At 40.9% G+C, this 18,799-nt stretch overlaps 1 protein-coding gene and 1 long non-coding RNA gene across 4 annotated transcripts in view; both read left to right on the top strand.

The window, feature by feature from the left end:
- Nucleotides 1-9: 9 nt before the first annotated feature.
- On the top strand, nt 10-4,280 carry LOC139375974 (uncharacterized). Its single transcript, XR_011627868.1, has 3 exons — nt 10-98; nt 201-268; nt 2,291-4,280. It is a non-coding gene; the product is annotated as an uncharacterized lncRNA (long non-coding RNA).
- Nucleotides 4,281-5,554: 1,274 nt separating this feature from the next.
- LOC139375973 (cytosolic phospholipase A2-like) overlaps nt 5,555-18,799 on the top strand; it is a 29,941-nt gene continuing 16,696 nt past the window's right edge. The window contains exons 1-12 of one of the 3 annotated variants that reach the window (XM_071117961.1): nt 5,555-5,652; nt 8,232-8,335; nt 8,665-8,749; nt 8,925-9,073; nt 9,290-9,403; nt 9,570-9,607; nt 9,739-9,883; nt 10,142-10,278; nt 10,499-10,724; nt 12,321-12,435; nt 14,617-14,754; nt 16,452-16,541. In XM_071117961.1, the coding sequence (XP_070974062.1) occupies nt 8,303-8,335; nt 8,665-8,749; nt 8,925-9,073; nt 9,290-9,403; nt 9,570-9,607; nt 9,739-9,883; nt 10,142-10,278; nt 10,499-10,724; nt 12,321-12,435; nt 14,617-14,754; nt 16,452-16,541 (1,270 nt within the window). In that variant the 5' untranslated portion in view covers nt 5,555-5,652; nt 8,232-8,302. Of the gene's footprint in view, nt 5,653-8,231; nt 8,336-8,664; nt 8,750-8,919; nt 9,074-9,289; nt 9,404-9,569; nt 9,608-9,738; nt 9,884-10,141; nt 10,279-10,498; nt 10,725-12,320; nt 12,436-14,616; nt 14,755-16,451; nt 16,542-18,799 lie in introns of all 3 variants that reach the window. The other 2 variants (XM_071117962.1, XM_071117963.1) reach the window with 2 other exon arrangements.

Genomic DNA, 18,799 nt, shown 5'->3' with positions numbered 1-18,799 from the left:
TTGATACTCTCAGATTGACACGAGGATGTTAGCTTCTTGCCAGCTGAATACCAGTGCTCTCAGAACCATGTTGTGGAGTTGATAACATTATTTGAAGCGTGAGTAATTATCAGAATTACATTCTGTTTCCTGTAAAGCTTCAGTGTGTTGTATTTTGTTTTTGAATTGTAACTTATCTGTTGATATGACATTTCTCCCAGTGCAGTATGGGTCAGATGAGGATCTACTGTTCCATGTGGGGTTAGGGTATCATGTGGACAGTGTGTTTGTAAGTATTCCGATTGTTTTATGACAACATACATTTTTGTTTTTCATACACAATGTCATTTTGTTTTTGGACATCTTGTACCCAGAAATGTTAGAAAGTCCATTCTAACGTGGAACATTGTGGTCTCTGTATTTTCTTGTGTTTTTCTATAGAGAGCAGAGCCACTACCATTTATGTATTTCACTTTGTACTTATTGTACATAGATTGTTATTATGCACTTTACTAACATATTTATTTCACTTGATTGTGATTTAGACTTTACTTTATGGGGACTTCACCTTGCGGTGATTTCCCTCCTACATTATCCTATTTTAAATTTAAGCTTTGACAGAATAAAAAAAAACAAATGAGTTTGTGTCCTGTGCTGGGTTTACTTTCGCCAGGCTACATATGGTTTAGTGGTATGTTGAATAGATTCCACAATCCGGCCTTGAGCAAGTGCTCGGCTTGTTCTCGACATTGTGCCCCCGTTTGCACACTGAAATCTAAGCCCACGGTGAAGTATAGCACTGCCCACCAGGCGAAATTATGTGAAAAGAGTGTCATCTAATAATGACCTTAGATCAGTGAGTGAACTCCCTCAAACAAATGGTACGCTCAAGACAACTTGGAACAAGGAAATCTCTGACCTACGACTTCAGTGCGTTTAAGACAACTGGGAACTCTGAAACAAAGGAGCTCTGCTCAGACTGGGAAAAATTGTTTTGAACAGTCATCCAACTCGGAATTAGGCTAAAACTTGGGCAACATGCCGCATTCACATGCTAGTTGAAACAAGGAAACTGAAATGTTCCACTTGCTAACTGATTATAGTTATACATGTGCCCAGTGGTGCAGTGATGCCTGGACAAGTGGGTAGTTTTCCGACCCGGTGATACGTTGGGCAGACCGCACCACCCTCTGAAGAGCCCTGGGTTGCAGAGGGTGCGGTTGCCGTACCAGGCGGTGAGGTGATACAGCCAGACAGAATGCTCTCAATTGTGCATCTGTAAAAGTTCTAGGGTTTTAGGGTCCAAGCCAAATTTCTTCAGCCTCCTGAGGTTGAAAAGGCGCTCTTGCGCCTTCTTCACCACACTGTCTGTGTGGGTGGACCATTTCAGGTCGTCAATGATGATCTCTGTCTATGAAACCGCTTGCATGTGCGGTGCGCATTTTAGAATAGTGTTTTCCCGCTAATTGTATTTTGAAACATTCACGTGTAGGCCTACTACCGTGTACCTTGCTGTGCCTAAAATGTGAATAGTTTATCAAAATGTAAAGCTAAACATTCCGATTAGCCCTATTAATTGACATGGCTTATACCTCCACTACACTACTTTGATACCTATCAGTGGGGATTAAGAAGTGAGTATACGCAATGCCCACTGAAAAATAAGTGGGTATACGGAGTATACCATCCACTACACCATTGCATGTGCCCCATTCAACCAGTTAGCTAATCAGAAAATTCAGAGTTTCCTAGTTCCGAGTAGCACCTGAACGCTGAATCAGAGCTCTGACTTCTCCGACATCACAATTTTTCCCAGTCTGAGCTGTTCATAATACCTCAGTGGTCTGAGCTCGTTTTTTCAGAGAACACACTGTGCTAAAGCGAATTTATGCTTGATCCAAAAATGTTGTCGGAGGCTCTGTATGGAGGGTGTGACGCAATTTCTGAGCCTCTGGAGGCATGCAGAGGCCAAATTGAGCTCCTTACCGCATCGCCATGAACCTCACAAATGTTGTAACAATGTGGAGGACTCCATATAGCCCTGCATTGACATGATTGATTGATGGTAGGTGGGGGCAGGAGGTCCTGTATAAACACAAACTCACTTCCTTGACAACTTCCTTCACAACAGCTGTGCTGAACAGCTCTGCACTGCTCTACGAAGCGCAAGAAGTATACATATTTTATGTTTAGCTCACATTTAATGTAAAAGTATGCATTAATCTGTAATATAATAAATGTGGCAAAAACTAATGTGGACATTAATATATGCATTTCTATAACTTTCTTCTTCTTTTTTTACAATGGTGAGGGAGTGCCAAGATGGAAGCTTCAACACAGCACCCCCTATGAATCATCTAGTGTAAGACCAAGGACCTAACCGTGGACTACAGGGTGGAGCAGGTCGAGAGTTCCTTTGTGTCCAAATCACTAAGAACTTAAAATGGTCCAGACACAAGACAGTGCCTCTTCCCCCTCAGGAGCCTAAATGTTTGGCATGGGCCCTAAAATCCTCAAAACATTATACAGTTGTACCATTGAGAGCATCTTGACTGGCTGCATCAATGCTTCGTATGGCAATAGCACCACCTTTGATCGCAGCCCAGTACATCAGTGGAGGCTGCTGAGGGGAGGACGGCTCATAATAATGGCTGGAATGGAGTCAATGGAATTGTATCAAACACATCAAAGACATGGTTCCCATGCGGTTGATACGCTTCCAATGACTCAATTCCAGACATTATTAAGAGCCGTCCTCCCCTCAGCAGCCTCCACTGCAGTACATCACTTGGGCCGAGCTCCCTGCCATCCAGGACCTCTATATCAGGCGATGTGAAAGAAAGGCCTGAAAAATCGCTAAGGACTCAAGTATTTTATTCTTATTTTTGCACTGTTTCTATACACACTCACAGGACCCCACACACTACGCACACTAATACCCCAACACACAAACAAACACTCACTCCATAATTTGCTCACACACACATAATATGCACATACATTTATACTGACTCTACATACACCCACTCACATACAATCATCATATACGCTGCTACTATGTTTATCATATATCCGGATGCCTAGTCACTTTAGCCCTATACATATCTACCTCTATCGATCCAGTATCCCTGCACATTGTAAATATGGTACTGGAACTGACACTGTATATAGTGTGCTTACTTACTTTACTGTGTTCTTATCTTGTCTGTTCTTGTTCTACCTTATTTTTAGTATTACATTGTTATTGATTACTGCATTGTTGGGGTTAGAGCTTGCAAGAAAGGCATTTCACTGTACTTGTGAATGTGACATTAAAACATGGAAGTCAAAACTATACTGAACAAAAATATAAATACAACATGGCAACATGTACAGAGTTGGTCACATGTTTCATGAGCTGAAATACAAAAAGCCTAATTCTCTCAAATTTTGGGCACAATTTTTTTTACATCCCTGTTAGTGAGCATTTCTACTTAGCAAAGATAATCCATCCATCTGACCGTTGTAGCATATCAAGAAGCTATATAAATGGCATGATAATTACACAGGTGCACCTTGTGCTGGAGACAAAAGGCCACTCAAAAATGTGCAGTTTTGTCACACAACACAATGCCACAGATGTCTCAAGTTTTGAGGGAGAGTGTAATTGACATGCTGACAGCAAGAATGTCCACAAGAGCTGTTGCTAGATAATTGAATGATAATTCCTCTACCATAAGCCGCCTCCAACATTGTTTTAGAGAATTTGGCAGTGCGTCCAACCGGTCTCACAACCGCAGACCACATGTAACCACGCCAGCCCAGGACCTCCACAACCGGCATCTTCACCTGCGGGATCGTCTGAGACCAACCACCCAGACAGCTGATGAAAATAAGGAGTATTTCTGTCTGTAACAAAGCCCTTTTGTGGGGAAAAACTTACTTGGGCCTGGCTCCCCAGTGGGTGGGCCTGGCGCCCAAGTTTATGCCCTCCCATGGCTGTGCCCCTGCCCAGTCATGTGAAATCCATAGAGTAGGGCCTAATTTATTTATTTCAATTGACTGATTTCCTTAAATGTAACTCAGAAAAATCGTTGAAATTGCTGCGTTTATATTTTTGTTCAGTATATATAAATCATTGGTTGTGACTGACTGACTTGTATGGTACAGCTATAGACGATATTTACAGTTTAACTACCGCGAGAGTTGGACTAAAATATTTGAAGCTACATGATGAGTTTTGACTTGCATTTCACTGTTAGTTTAACACAAAATATGTACCTTTTCAGTCAATTAAATCGACAGTTTTTTTCGATTAAAGTACTGATGATGGGTGTACTGTTGTTTGTATGCGTGCAGCGTGTAGTTACCGTGATTGGAACCCTAAAATTGGCTACACTAGCCCAGCTACTTCCCACACCGGTGCGGGACCACAGTGCTTGACAAGTAGGAGCGAAGAAACTGTCCCTTGACCGGTGTTGCCGTTCATTCTTGTATCAAGGTGACATCTAGATGAGTTATTTTTTGTGTAGGCTACTACTATTCTTGAAATAAAACCATGGGAGAGAAAAAAAATGGCCACATACCACCGGCGACACTGTGACTACAGCTGCCCAGAATGAAGCACTTTACATCAGCAAGCACCTCGATACAGCACCGGTGCATTAGTTATTCGTACCAACTTGCATTCTCATCGAAAAAAAATCATGGGAGGGGAAAAACTGTCAAAATAAAATAATTGTAGGGAAAACATTGGTCACCACCAGTGAACCCGTGAATTCAGCTGTCCAGAAGGAAGCGCTTCACAGAAGGAAGCACCTCTATACCACACTGGTGCATTAGTCATTCTCACCAATTTGGCTTCTCGTGCTCCCTGATAGCAGTGGCCTTAGCCAATTGACATGTCACTGTGACGTCCATATGATTAGGATATTAGCTAGCTGTCATCACAGATGAATGGGGAAACCCTAGATATATTAAATTACTAGAGGGGAGGGGGGTGGGCTATGTTATAATCCTCTTCAAAATTCCAGAATGAGGCTAAATCGCAGCCATATTGGTCAGGGGGAAATCCAAAACCAGTCTACGGGTGAATTCATAATTGCCTACAGTGTGTCAGAGTGCGCTCTGGGTCATTCATGCATTCCAAAGCGAAACGCGTTCTGGGAGCAGCGTGTTCTGAACTTACAATGGCAGCCAAGCAACCAAGTTAAGACATGACTGAGAGAACACCTCACTCTGACCATTTTACTCGCCCTAGCAGAGTTCGTTAGGCTGTTTTCATGTAATCTAGAACGTTTCGTGACTGTCACTGTGCTGGGTGTTTTCATGTTATCTAGAACGTTTCGTGACTGTCACTGTGCTGCTGGCAACAATTTAATTACGCTTCTTTACTGATGTTTAATGACAGCATTCATATTCAACGAGTGTTGCGCGTTGGTAAATTCATCCTTTATTCGGTGCTTTGGAACACCCTCTGACAAGAGTGTTCTGAAATCAGAGTAGAAAGCCAGAGTTAGTTTACGAACGTACCCGAAAACGTCCAAAATCTCGCGGTATTTCAATGGTAAAGCTCATCTGTAGCTTTCTACCATGTAGTCACAACATCCAAGCAGTGCTCGAGGGCAGTTTCACACTGGCAGTGCACTTGAAGGAATGCGGTAAACTTGTCTCATGACTTGACATTCGTTAAAGGTGAGTTTATATTTCGATTAAGAACTTTACTCAAGTAATGATGATTATGATAGCCTACATTTATAACACATTATGAAGTTCGTAACTTCTTCAATATTTACCTTTTAAAAGTGAGAGTAGTTGGTTGGCTACCTGTCCACATCAGTTCTGCCGGTGCGCTAGCCCTGTATATGCGCGGATGCACGGCGTCCTATATGGTGCTAGTGGTGCCCAAGTTTTGTTTATGGCAGTGTTTTAGTGTAAAATAGGCTTCTGCGAGTAGCCTAGTCGATAGAAAACTGAGAGTAATTTTAAAAGAGTTAAATCGACGTAGGCTATAGACCAAATGCTTTAAAACTCATCACTACACTTTTACAAATTGTCAATCAACTGCAGGCTATTGGGCATTTATTTTTATTTTTTACTACAGGCTAATATTCAGTAGTATGCCTTTTTTTGTTTAGACTAGATAATGAATACAATCATACAGTGGTGGAAAAAGTAGCTAATTGTCATACTTAAAGATACCTTAAAGTAAAAGTGAAAGTCACCCAGTAAAATTATACTTGAGTAAAAGTCTAAAAGTACTTGGTTTAAAATATACTTAAGTATCAAAAGGAAATGCATAAGTCGTTTCAAATTCCTTCAGCCGTCATTGTAGGCAGTCATTGTAAATAAGAATGTGTTCTTAATTAACTGACTTGCCTAGTTAAATAGGTTAAAATATTAAGCATACCAGAAGGCACACTTATCTGTTTTTTAAATTTACAAATAGCCAAGGGCACTCTCCAACATTTAGACATAATTTACAAATAGCCAAGGGCACTCTCCAACATGTAGACATAATTTACAAATAGCCAAGGGCACTCTCCAACATTTAGACATAATTTACAAACGAAGCATGTGTGGTTAATGATCCACCAGGTCAGAGGCAGTAGGGATGACCAGGGATGTTCTGTTGTTAAGTGTGGGAATTGGACCATTTCCCTGTTCTGCTAAGCATTCAAAATATAACGAATACTTTTTGGTGTCAAGGAAAATATATGGAGTAAAAAGTACAATATTTTCATTAGGACTATAGTGAAGTAAAAGTAGTCAAAAATATAAGTACTAAAGTACATTTGCCCTAAAAAACTACTTAAGTAGTACTTTAAACAATTTTTACTTAAATACTTTTTACACCACTGAAATCATAGTAGTCAGCAGCACAAAAAAGGTGTGTGTTAATTACATGGTAGTGAGCTAGAATGGTAAGGTAGGCCAACTACCATCTAAATGTATGGTCTTAGTGCTTGCTGGGGTATGGATGGGGTCTAAAAAAGGACATTGAAATATTTCAAATTTCTGCTGAACACAGTGTTGCAATATCTCCAAATCTAACTGAGAATTGGGCAGGCTGTGATAATGGAGAGAACGTAGAAAATGTATCAGTCAGTTCAAATAAACTAATTGCATTGCTATAACCTATTTTTTTGTTGACCCAAATCAAATATGGGTTCAACGTTTCTGTATCATGACAAGGACTTACATATTGTACAAAAGCACTCCTGTAATTTTATTTATTTATTTATTTTATTTAACCTTTTTTTAACCAGGTAGGTTAGTTGAGAACAAGTTCTCATTTGCAACTGCGACCTGGCCAAGATAAAGCATAGCAGTGTGAACAGACAATAACACAGAGTTACACATGTAGTAAACAATAAACAAGTCAATAACATAGTAGGGGAAAAAAATAATCTATATACATTGTGTGCAAAAGGCATGAGAAGGTAGGCAATAAATAGGCCATAGGAAGTGAATAATTACAATTTAGCAGATTAACATTGGAGTGATAAATGATCAGATGAGTAGAGATACTGGAAGTAGAGATACTGGTGTGCAAAAGAGCAGAAAAGTAAATAAAATTAAAAACAATATGGGGATGAGGTAGGTAGATTGGGTGGGCTATATACCGATGGACTATGTACAGCTGCAGTGATCGGTTAGCTGCTCAGATAGCAGATGTTTAAAGTTAGTGACGGAGATAAAAGTCTCCAACTTCAGAGATTTTTGCAATTCGTTCCAGTCGCAGGCAGCAGAGAACTGGAAGGAAAGGCGGCCAAATGAGGTTTTGGCTTTAGGGATGATCAGTGAGATACACCTGCTGGAGCGCGTGCTGCGGGTGGGTGTTGCCGTTGTGACCAGTGAACTGAGATAAGGCGGAGCTTTATGATGTTTATGATGTAATGTTTGAAGGTGTAAACTGAAACATGTCCTGGAGGTCAATATAATTTCATGTTCAGGTAGCCTACCAGTTAGCGAGGCGACTCAGCAACTGGAGGGTTGCTAGTTCAAATCCCAGGTCAGATGGGAAAAATCTAGCGGAAAGTGAGCTTGCAACCTTAGCGTTGCTGGTATCAAATCCATGATGCAATTGCCTGCTCTTCCCCCGCACCTCTCCAAAAATATGTATTGTGCCTTTCGGAGGGGTTGGGTTAAAAGTCAAATTTTGGTTGGACCTTGTGCAATTGACCAATAGTGATCTTAATTTCTTCTCCTGAACATTGATGTTGTCAGTGTCCTGTGTTAGTAAAATGTTTTTCCTATCCAATTTTATTCAGAAGGGTCTTCCAAATCTAGAGGTTGACTGGACACCTGATTCCCTCAAAGTACCGTGATTGGCTCCTGAAATATGTCTTCTATAGATCCATATCAGTACATTGTGGTAAGTAAACATCATCATGTTGTCATTGTCAGGACATTATAGACAGACAAATAATTTGACATTTTGTATGTCCTGTTATCAAATTGTTACTGTGCTAAGTGAGTCACACACAGTTAATCAAAGAGATAGATGAAGACATGTACACACATACGTCAGTGTTACTGACTGTATTAGTACTTCAGGCTGTTGTTTAAGCTGGTTAAATTCTATGAATGTTTTGCTTGAGCTATTGGATATATTTTGTCCAGTCATTTGCATCCAGTCTGGATGCCGCCCATCTGGGAAACAGAATGACTTACTGGAAAGTCTCTGTTATATTGCTTCTGCAGGTGGAACACCAGTATTCCCATAAGTTCAAAGTGACTGTGGTACGAGCTGAGAAGGTGACCAAGGGTTCTACCCTGGGAGACTTTTGTGAGTTCCTCCATGTTCAAGATAACTCACTGTGTCCACATTACAGTGTTGTGGGTGTGTTTGAGAGATGAGGTGATGCACATAGAAGTGATGTTGTTTTTTCAGTGCCTATGGTTTTTCTCATGTTTAATCACACTGTCTGTGTGTGTGGTTGTGTGTGTATTTCTAAGAACAGTGGACACTCCAGACCCCTACGTGGAGTTGTTCATCCCAACCACTCCAGACTCAAGAAAACGGACGCGGCACATTGACAATGACATCAACCCCATATGGAACGAGACCTTTGAGTTCATACTGGACCCCAATCAGGAAAACACTCTAGAGGTTAACACATTGCACAACACTTTGAACTGAGCTACATTACACTGCATAACCCAGCAAGCTATGGCTAGACACCTTCAAGCATGATGTATTCTTTCTTTGCAGTAAGATAGTAACTTCAGTTATACTTTTGCTTTCAAGAAACCCTATGTTGGGAATCATCTATCAAGATAAATGTTTTTTTTTTGTATTTCATTGTTTGTGAATTTGCTATTTCAGTTGACATTGATGGATGCTAACTATGTCCTGGATGAGACCCTGGGAACGGCCTCGTACTCCATTGCTAAACTCAAAGTGGGACAACCAGAAGTGGTTCCATTCCCCATTGGCAAGGTAGGTCAGTCTTATTCAATTTTACAGATTGCATAGAAAGCACAAGACAGTTGATGTTGTCCACATTGCCTCCATCAAATACATACTGTGTCACAGCACTAAACCCTGTCTAAAAACCCGGTCCTTGTCAATCTCAACAAAAACTTCCTACATCTTGTTTCCCCAGTTAACCAAGGTGTACTTGGAGATGTCGTTAGAGGTGTGGTATGTATAACTGACAATGGGTGCTTCAATTAGTTTTTAATTTTTAGCCGGGAGCATTGACGTCATTCTCTTTGTAGAGATTTAATCTAAAGCTTACTGACATATCCGTTTGTCTCCCTCATCTCCTCCAGTTCATCCACAGACCTGCGGTTCAGCATGGCCCTGTGTGACCAGGAGAAGCTGTTCAGACAGACACGCAGAGACCGGGTGATGCTGGGCATCAAGAAACTACTCAACATGGAGAAAGGACAACACCTCCCCACCTCATTAAGAGAGGTACGACCATAAACATAGTAGAAACTGAGGCCTTCTATGCATTTTTCGGTGTATCTCAAGTGTCAAATAGAGAATGGAGTTTTATTGCTGATTCAAAAGGGAGATATACAGACAAAATCAGCTAAGATGATTCACAATGACAGTAGTGATCTCTGACACGTGCCTTGTCATTTTGTGTATGTTTGTGTGCATATTTGTACGCCCGCACATGTGTGTGTGCATGCATGTGTGCCTGTGTACGCGTGTGTGTCTAAACAGGTCCCTACAATCGCCATCGTGGGGTCAGGGGGAGGGTTCAGAGCCATGGTGTGTTTCGCTGGAGTGATGAAGGCTCTGTATGAGTCTGGAGTTCTGGACTGCGCTACCTACGTGGCTGGACTTTCTGGATCTACCTGGTTAGTAGGAACACTGCTTTCATTCCACTGTACTTATAAGATCATTGGAAAGCAACATACTTCAACTGTTTATAACTACCATTCCTATGCTAGTACGAAAACTGACCAAGTAATGACGTTATTATACACAGAAAGTGATTGTGTCCCCCTTGTTTCTTTCTCTTGCTCTCTCTCTCTCTCTCTCTCTCTCCCCCTCCCCCCTCTCCCCTCCCCCCACCAGGTACATGTCTACGCTGTACTCCCACCCTGAGTTCCCTAAGGGTAAGGGTCCTGGGGAGATCAACCAGGAGCTGATGAGGTGTGTGAGCAGTAACCCACTGAGGCTGCTGCTGCCCCAGAACATCAAGCGCTACATCAAGGCCCTGTGGAGAAAGAAGGCTGCCGGGCAGCCCGTCACCTTCACCGACATCTTCGGCATGCTCATCGGGGAGACGCTCATGCCCGGGGTGAGATATGGGTGCGATATCAGCAAATGTGATATCAACAAAGTAATGATATTAGTGTACCGTCTTCAATACCAGCTATTGTGTTCCTTTGACCGAGGTCCTAACCAGCCTTTATTATCAGTCAATTACATCTGTGTTTCTCCTTACTTCATTTGCACACACTGTATACAGATTTTTCTATTGTGTTACTGACTGTACGTTTGTTTATCCCATGTGTAACTCTGTGTTGTTGTTCTGCTTTGCTTTATCTTGGCCAGGTCGCAGTTGTAAATGAGAACTTGTTATTAACTGGCCTACCTGGTTAAATAAAGGTGAAAAAAACGGTGACTTTGTCACAGAAGATGATCCAGCACCGCTGACAGACGGTTGCATTTAGGGATACCACTTTGCCATTGTCTGGCTCTTCTTGTTCTTTGTTCACTTGTATTATCTGAGTGTTTCACACACGGTCTGTCCAGTGGCTTTACTACTGTATCTATGACGTGAAGGATTTTGTGCTTCCGAGTGGCGCAGTGGTCTAAGACACTGTATCGCAGTGCTAGAGGTGTCACTGCAGTACCTGGTCCGAATCCAGGCTGCATCACATCTGGCCGTGATTGGGAGTCGCATAGGGCGGCACACAATTGGCGCAGCGTTGTCTGGGTTTGGCCGGGGTAGGCCGTCATTGTAAATAAGAATTTGTTCTTAACTGACTTGCCTAGTTAAATAAAGGTTAAAATATATATTATATTTTATATATATATATATATTCTGATCAGATGCGAATGAAGAATAGTCCATCAGAAGGGAAACCCACAATGTTATGTATACGAACTTCGGCTGAGCGATATGGCCTAAAAATCATATCTAGATTTTTTCAAATTCATGGGCGATTCAAAAAAAAATATATATACACAGTACCAGTCAAAAGTTTGGACACCTACTCATTCCACGTTTTTCTTTATTTTCACTATTTCCTACATTATAGAATAATAGTGAAGACATCAAAACTATTAAATTACACATATGGAATCATGTAGTAACCAAAAAAGTGTTAAACAAAAATATATTTTAAATTTGAGGTTCTTCAAAATAGCCACCCTTTGCCTTGATGACAGCTTTGCACACTCTTGGCATATAACATATATTTTGATTTGTTTAACCCTTTTTTGGTTACTACATGATTCCATATGTGTTATTTCATAGTTGATGTCTTCACTATTATTCTACAATGTAGACAATATAAAAGAAAATAAAATAAATCCTTGAATGTGTAGGTGTGTCAACTTTTGACTGATACTGTATATATTTTTTATTTTAAATGTTTTCTCTATATAAGTTTTGGAAATATGCCCTTTTTGTTACAATTTTACCCAGAACCATTCACAAATAATGACCAGGTGCTTACATTTGATATAGGAATGTAGGAATCCATACACAACTATATCCATACAGGCATACAAAACTATATCCATACAGGCATACACAACTATATCCATACAGGCATACACAACTATATCCATACAGACATACACAACTATATCAATACAGGCATACACAACTATATCCACTTCACTTTTTGGGGAGTGTAAGAACAACCTCTCTCTCTCTGTCCAGAGGATGGACTTCAAGCTGAGCCACATGCAGAAGACTGTGAGCGAGGGTCAGAGCCCAATGCCTCTCTTCACCTGTCTGCACGTCAAGCCAGACGTCTCAGAACTCATGTTCGCTGGTAAGACCGAAAGGAAGACTCAATTTTAATGATCCACGCATTACTAATGGGTTATTTTCTAACGCATGCATCATACTACCAGTTTAGAACAGATGGAAGGAAGTTCAAGCAAGGCATCTTTTTCAAGTACACTTCTTAAAGTGGTCTAACGCCTAGATGAGTCACCTCCCACGCTTTCGGTTGAGCAGATCCAGCTACAGGACTCATGTCTGCCTGAAATGAAGGGAAAGATAGGCAGACAACTTTGAAGCAGTATGCATCTTTGGAGCGGTACACTGCATGGCCTTCCCATTGTGGAGCCATGTGTCAATGTGAACATATACTATGTTTATGGCTGCATTTGTTTAATTGTGTTTACTTTCCTGGATAATATGCAAATGACCCAGTGAAACAGAACTGACTTTGGTGTTGGTTGGTTCCATCTGTCAATGTGTCACAGCTCCTTATCTGATGGGTTACCATTTACATCAGTGTTTCTCAACCCTGGTCCTCCAGTACCCCCAACAGTAACCCTGGTCCTCCAGTACCCCCAACAGTAACCCTGGTCTTCCAGGACCCCCAACAGTAACCCTGGTCCTCCAGTACCCCCGACAGTAACCCTGGTCTTCCAGTACCCCCAACAGTAACCCTGGTCCTCCAGTACCCCCAACAGTAATCCTGGTCTTCCAGTACCCCCAACAGTAACCCTGGTCCTCCAGTACCCCCAACAGTAACCCTGGTCCTCCAGTACCCCCAACAGTAACCCTGGTCCTCCAGTACCCCCAACAGTAACCATGGGCAACTAATCATCAACCCCTCAATGAGTTGAACAAGGTGTGTTTGTCAAGGGCTACAACACAAATGTGTACAGTTGGGGGAACTGGAGGACCAGGGTTGGGAAACACTGACCCAAGGATGTAGCTAGTTAACTCTGACAGAAACTGTGGACCATGCACTGTTGTGTATCGTTAGTCACCCAATATTGGAATCATGGCATCAAGCAAATTAGCTGTGACTTTGGAATCTTTGAATGAATGAAAGTACAAACAAATTAACGAATGAATGAACCAAGTTCATTTCTGAATGACTGCAGGCATGCATGTAATTATTGTCATCTTTGCATTTGAGTCTGAGCCATTTAAATACAGGGTATGGTAGTGTTTACCCAGGGCTAGTGTCACGTCATAACGTTTGTGTTTGTGTGCTGTGTGTTTATACGCGCCTGTGGGTGTGTGCACTGTTTGCGTGTTTGTGTGCGGGTGTGGAACATGTGGAATTATTGCGCAAACATTCCCATCGGTGTCAGTTTCACTAGTACAGATACTCACGCTGACCCATCTCTGTCTGACTCTGTCATCAAGGGAAACTGAAATAGACACAACAGTGAGTGACATTAGTTCTAAAAAGGAGAGGACACACCTTAAAGATTCAATGGTTCACAGACACTTAGGTACAGGATGTAGACATGACAATGGTAATGCCCTGAAGTAATATGACTTGGAGCTGCGGCCAAAATATCACATCACAATATTTTATTTGCAATTTTGACAGTATGCCTGTATTTTATGTTTCTAAATAAAATGTTCTAAATGATTAGTGCTTGACCCTAGAATGGCAACAAATCAATTCTATTTGATTTTAATAGGCATTTTCCATGCTGACGGTTTTGTTCTCAACTAAATGAGGACAAAACGGACAGTGAAAGTAGTCAATTGTTTTTAATACTGTATAAAAATAAGATTTTATAGACTGTATTGTAAAAAAAAATATATCGGTATGTGGGTACATACAGGAATACCGATATTCACAATATATCGCCCAGCCTTACTGGGACTCAATTCATCAAAGTTCTTGTATGGTTAAACATCAATGGGAAAGCTGTCAATGTTTGGGTATTAATTATGATATTATAGTAAATTGCTTTGCATTGTAAGCAAGGGCCCTAATGTGATATGGTTATAATAACCTTGTATTGGGTTAACTCAGCTAGTTTCCACCATTGGAAGGCTTCTGTGAGCTTGATACACAGTAGCAGCCATTTGAGCTAAAACACTGTCCCAACAGTAATTGGAGTGAAGCTGATTATACAGCTGTCAGTCTGGTGTCACAAGGCTAATTCCACAGTACAAAACCACTTATTGTCTGTATCATTATTAGTAATAGATGTGTCATATTTCTCCTATTGTGTGTTTTGACGAGCAGACTGGGTGGAGTTTACCCCGTACGAGATTGGCATGGCCAAGTATGGTACCTTCATGTCCCCGGGCCTGTTTGGCAGTAAGTTCTTCATGGGCAGCGTGGTGAGACAGTACGAGGAGAACCCCCTGCATTTCCTCATGGGTAAGACTGGCTGCACATTCAGTACAGATGTAGGATCTTAATTTGAGCCTGGAAAATAATCATGCAGCAACAGGAAATGTGATTTATTATGCAGATTATAATTAATGGACATTTTTGTAGGGGTTGATGTCATGTCGGAAATTTCTAAGTGGAAATTATAAACATCAGATGCCTTTTTAAACCTCAAATACACTACGTTTTAAAATGTCCTGCATTGCAGGAAAGTTCTCCTGCAACAAGGTGATCAAATTAAGACACTATACACAGTACGATATGCACCTGAGCTTTCATACAGGCATACAGTGCCTTGCGAAAGTATTCGGCCCCCTTGAACTTTGCGACCTTTTGCCACATTTCAGGCTTCAAACATAAAGATATAAAACTGTATTTTTTTGTGAAGAATCAACAACAAGTGGGACACAATCATGAAGTGGAACGACATTTATTGGATATTTCAAACTTTTTTAACAAAGCAAAAACTGAAAAATTGGGCGTGCAAAATTATTCAGCCCCTTTACTTTCAGTGCAGCAAACTCTCTCCAGAAGTTCAGTGAGGATCTCTGAATGATCCAATGTTGACCTAAATGACTAATGATGATAAATACAATCCACCTGTGTGTAATCAAGTCTCCGTATAAATGCACCTGCACTGTGATAGTCTCAGAGGTCCGTTAAAAGCGCAGAGAGCATCATGAAGAACAAGGAACACACCAGGCAGGTCCGAGATACTGTTGTGAAGAAGTTTAAAGCCGGATTTGGATACAAAAAGATTTCCCAAGCTTTAAACATCCCAAGGAGCACTGTGCAAGCGATAATATTGAAATGGAAGGAGTATCAGACCACTGCAAATCTACCAAGATCTGGCTGTCCCTCTAAACTTTCAGCTCATACAAGGAGAAGACTGATCAGAGATGCAGCCAAGAGGCCCATAATCACTCTGGATGAACTGCAGAGATCTACAGCTGAGGTGGGAGACTCTGTCCATAGGACAACAATCAGTCGTATATTGCACAAATCTGGCCTTTATGGAAGAGTGGCAAGAAGAAAGCCATTTCTTAAAGATATCCATAAAAAGTGTCGTTTAAAGTTTGCCACAAGCCACCTGGGAGACACACCAAACATGTGAAAGAAGGTGCTCTGGTCAGATGAAACCAAAATTGAACTTTTTGGCAACAATGCAAAACGTTATGTTTGGCGTAAAAGCAACACAGCTGAACACACCATCACCACTGTCAAACATGGTGGTGGCAGCATCATGGTTTGGGCCTGCTTTTCTTCAGCAGGGACAGGGAAGATGGTTAAAATTGATGGGAAGATGGATGGAGCCAAATACAGGACCATTCTGGAAGAAAACCTGATGGAGTCTGCAAAAGACCTGAGACTGGGACGTTATTAACTTAAGGGGGCTGAATAATTTTGCACACCCAATTTTTCAGTTTTTGATTTGTTAAAAAAGTTTGAAATATCCAATAAATGTTGTTCCACTTCATGATTGTGTCCCACTTGTTGTTGATTCTTCACAAAAAAATACCGTTTTATATCTTTGTTTGAAGCCTGAAATGTGGCAAAAGGTCGCAAAGTTCAAGGGGGGCGAATACTTTCGCAAGGCACTGTACATACACGAGCACAAACTCACAAACATAGACTAGATACGCATTTCACTACATACACAAAGTTGTCTGCTGTGTCTCTTCTAGGGGTGTGGGGCAGTGCTTTCTCCATCCTCTTCAACCGGGTCATGGGGATCAAAGGGACCACTGGAGGTAGCACCATGGAAGAGGAGCTTGGTAAGATTCTGACAAACCATTGTACAAAACCTACCTTTGTCTCTCTGTCTCTTTAAATGCATGTTCTGTGCGTGCGTACGAGCGCGTCATGTTTTCTGTTAGGAAAATGTGGCGCAGGACATTTGACCGGCAGAATTTTAATTGACCATACATTTGACAAATGTACTATATGCATTGTGTGTAACCTGACTAGGGTGTCTACCCATGGTGCTCAGAATGACAAATCACATTTAGATTATGGTAATTCATCTTAACAGAACATGCAAATCAAGGATACAACAGTGTGGGTACTTACTGAATTCTGATGCACATTGCAGAATAACTGCCACATATACTTTTCCTCAACCGACAAGATGAGTAACAAGCAGCAAAATCACTAACCTATGTCAATCTACTATCTCCCATAGTAGTAAAGTTTACATATTCTATTGGTCAGCTTGTTATTCTGTGTGAAAAAGAAATGGCCTATTCCAAACACTCTGGGTCAGTTTTTGGATGATAGATCCCAAATTCATACAACCAGGTATCAAACTCATTCCATGGAGGGCTGAGTGTCTGTGGGTTTTCGCTCCTCCCTTGTACTTACCTGATTAGTTAAAGGTCACTAATTACTATGGAACTCCCCTCACCTGGTTGTCTAGGTCTTAATTGAAAGGAAAAACCAAAAACCTGCAGACACTAGGCCCTCCATGGATTGAGTTTGACACGCCTGCAGTAGGCCTAGGCTACACATTTTTTTTTTTTTTAAGCAATGAGGCTGATGCAACCGATCAGAACATTTAGCTTAAAATGTTACTAAACTATTATTTATTCACATTTGTAAGCGCAGTAATGTGCAAAAGGCAGTAGGCTACGTGCTAATGTTCGTTCCATAATGTAGTTAGCGGGAAAACACTTGTCAAAAACTCACCGCACGTGCGAGCGGTTTCATGTGACCGAGATTAAAATATCCATTCGAAATTAGAAAGAGGTGAGATCTAAAGATACAATAACTAATATGGGTTGCTAATATGACTAGGTTTGTGCCTTTGGATACTGGACAATGAAAGAAAGTTGATTTGAAAACCAATAGAACGAGAGGAATAGGCTACTGGTTTCAATGGCATTTAGAAGTATTTTATAAAATAATTTCCTCCCATGATTCTATGGTCGGATTTTACTTTGAAGCAAGGTAAGACATGCCATGCCTATTTAGTAAAACGTTCAGGTTTAAAATATTGATGCACCAACATTACATTTTCGGCCGATATCGATATCCGATATTTTCTTTGCCAAAAAAACTACACCGATAACCGATATTTAAAATTTGAGCAGCCCTTTAAGCATTCTAGTACAGTTAAATAGTTAACACACACACATGGACGCAGCGGTCTAAGGCACTGAATTTCAGTGCAAGAGGCGTCACTACAGTCCCTGGTTCGAATCCAGGCTGTATCACATCCGGCTGTGATTGGGAGTCCCATAGGGCAGCGCACAATTGGTCCAGTGTCGTCCAGGTTTGGCCGGGGTAGGCCGTTATTGTAAAAAAATAATTTGTTCTTAACTTCTGACTTGCCTAGTTAAATAAAGGTTACACACACACACACACACACCACCCTGACCAAAAAGTTATTTTGTTGTCATTTACAGTAACGGCCCCATTACCAGTAAAACATATTAAAAACCTATTTCTTTCATTTACTTGCTGTGCTGTTTCATTCTTCATTTGTTCAGTCGTTTCATTCTTAACCAGGATTTCCCATACTATGGAACGCCGTTTGGGTCTTTGCATGTCAAATGACACTATTTGATGTGTCAAATAAGCCTGTTGACCAATCAGGACCTGAATATGACTTCACATAATAATTTTACGCGTTCATACATTTTTTACGTAGTTATTACACATTGATTACTCTGTCACTCGTATTTCATATGCCACAACGATTCATCGATACGTATGCAATGATGCTTGTAAAGTTGTCTTGCGCACCTACAGTGCTGGTCATAAAAAAAAGCTAGCTAGCTCAATGTTCTTTCCCAAAAACATAGCAAAACAACATAATCTGTTTCAGTAGCTATAGTTAGCCAGCTTACTATATAGCTAGGTGTCATCATCTAAAATAACCCTAATTTATAAGACAGTTCTTATTTGATTAATAGTGGTCGGATCCATCTATGAGAAGTTAGCCACAATAAGGATTAGCCACAATAGTGGACTTTACGGTTAGCCTTCAAAAATAGTTAATAAAATCAACAAAAGACAATCATTTTTTAATTTG

The sequence above is a fragment of the Oncorhynchus clarkii genome, chromosome 20 (assembly GCF_045791955.1).
Source record: "Oncorhynchus clarkii lewisi isolate Uvic-CL-2024 chromosome 20, UVic_Ocla_1.0, whole genome shotgun sequence".
Lineage (NCBI taxonomy): Eukaryota > Metazoa > Chordata > Actinopteri > Salmoniformes > Salmonidae > Oncorhynchus > Oncorhynchus clarkii.
Note: the sequence above shows the minus strand (reverse complement) of the source record. Positions and strands in the feature narration are given on the sequence as shown.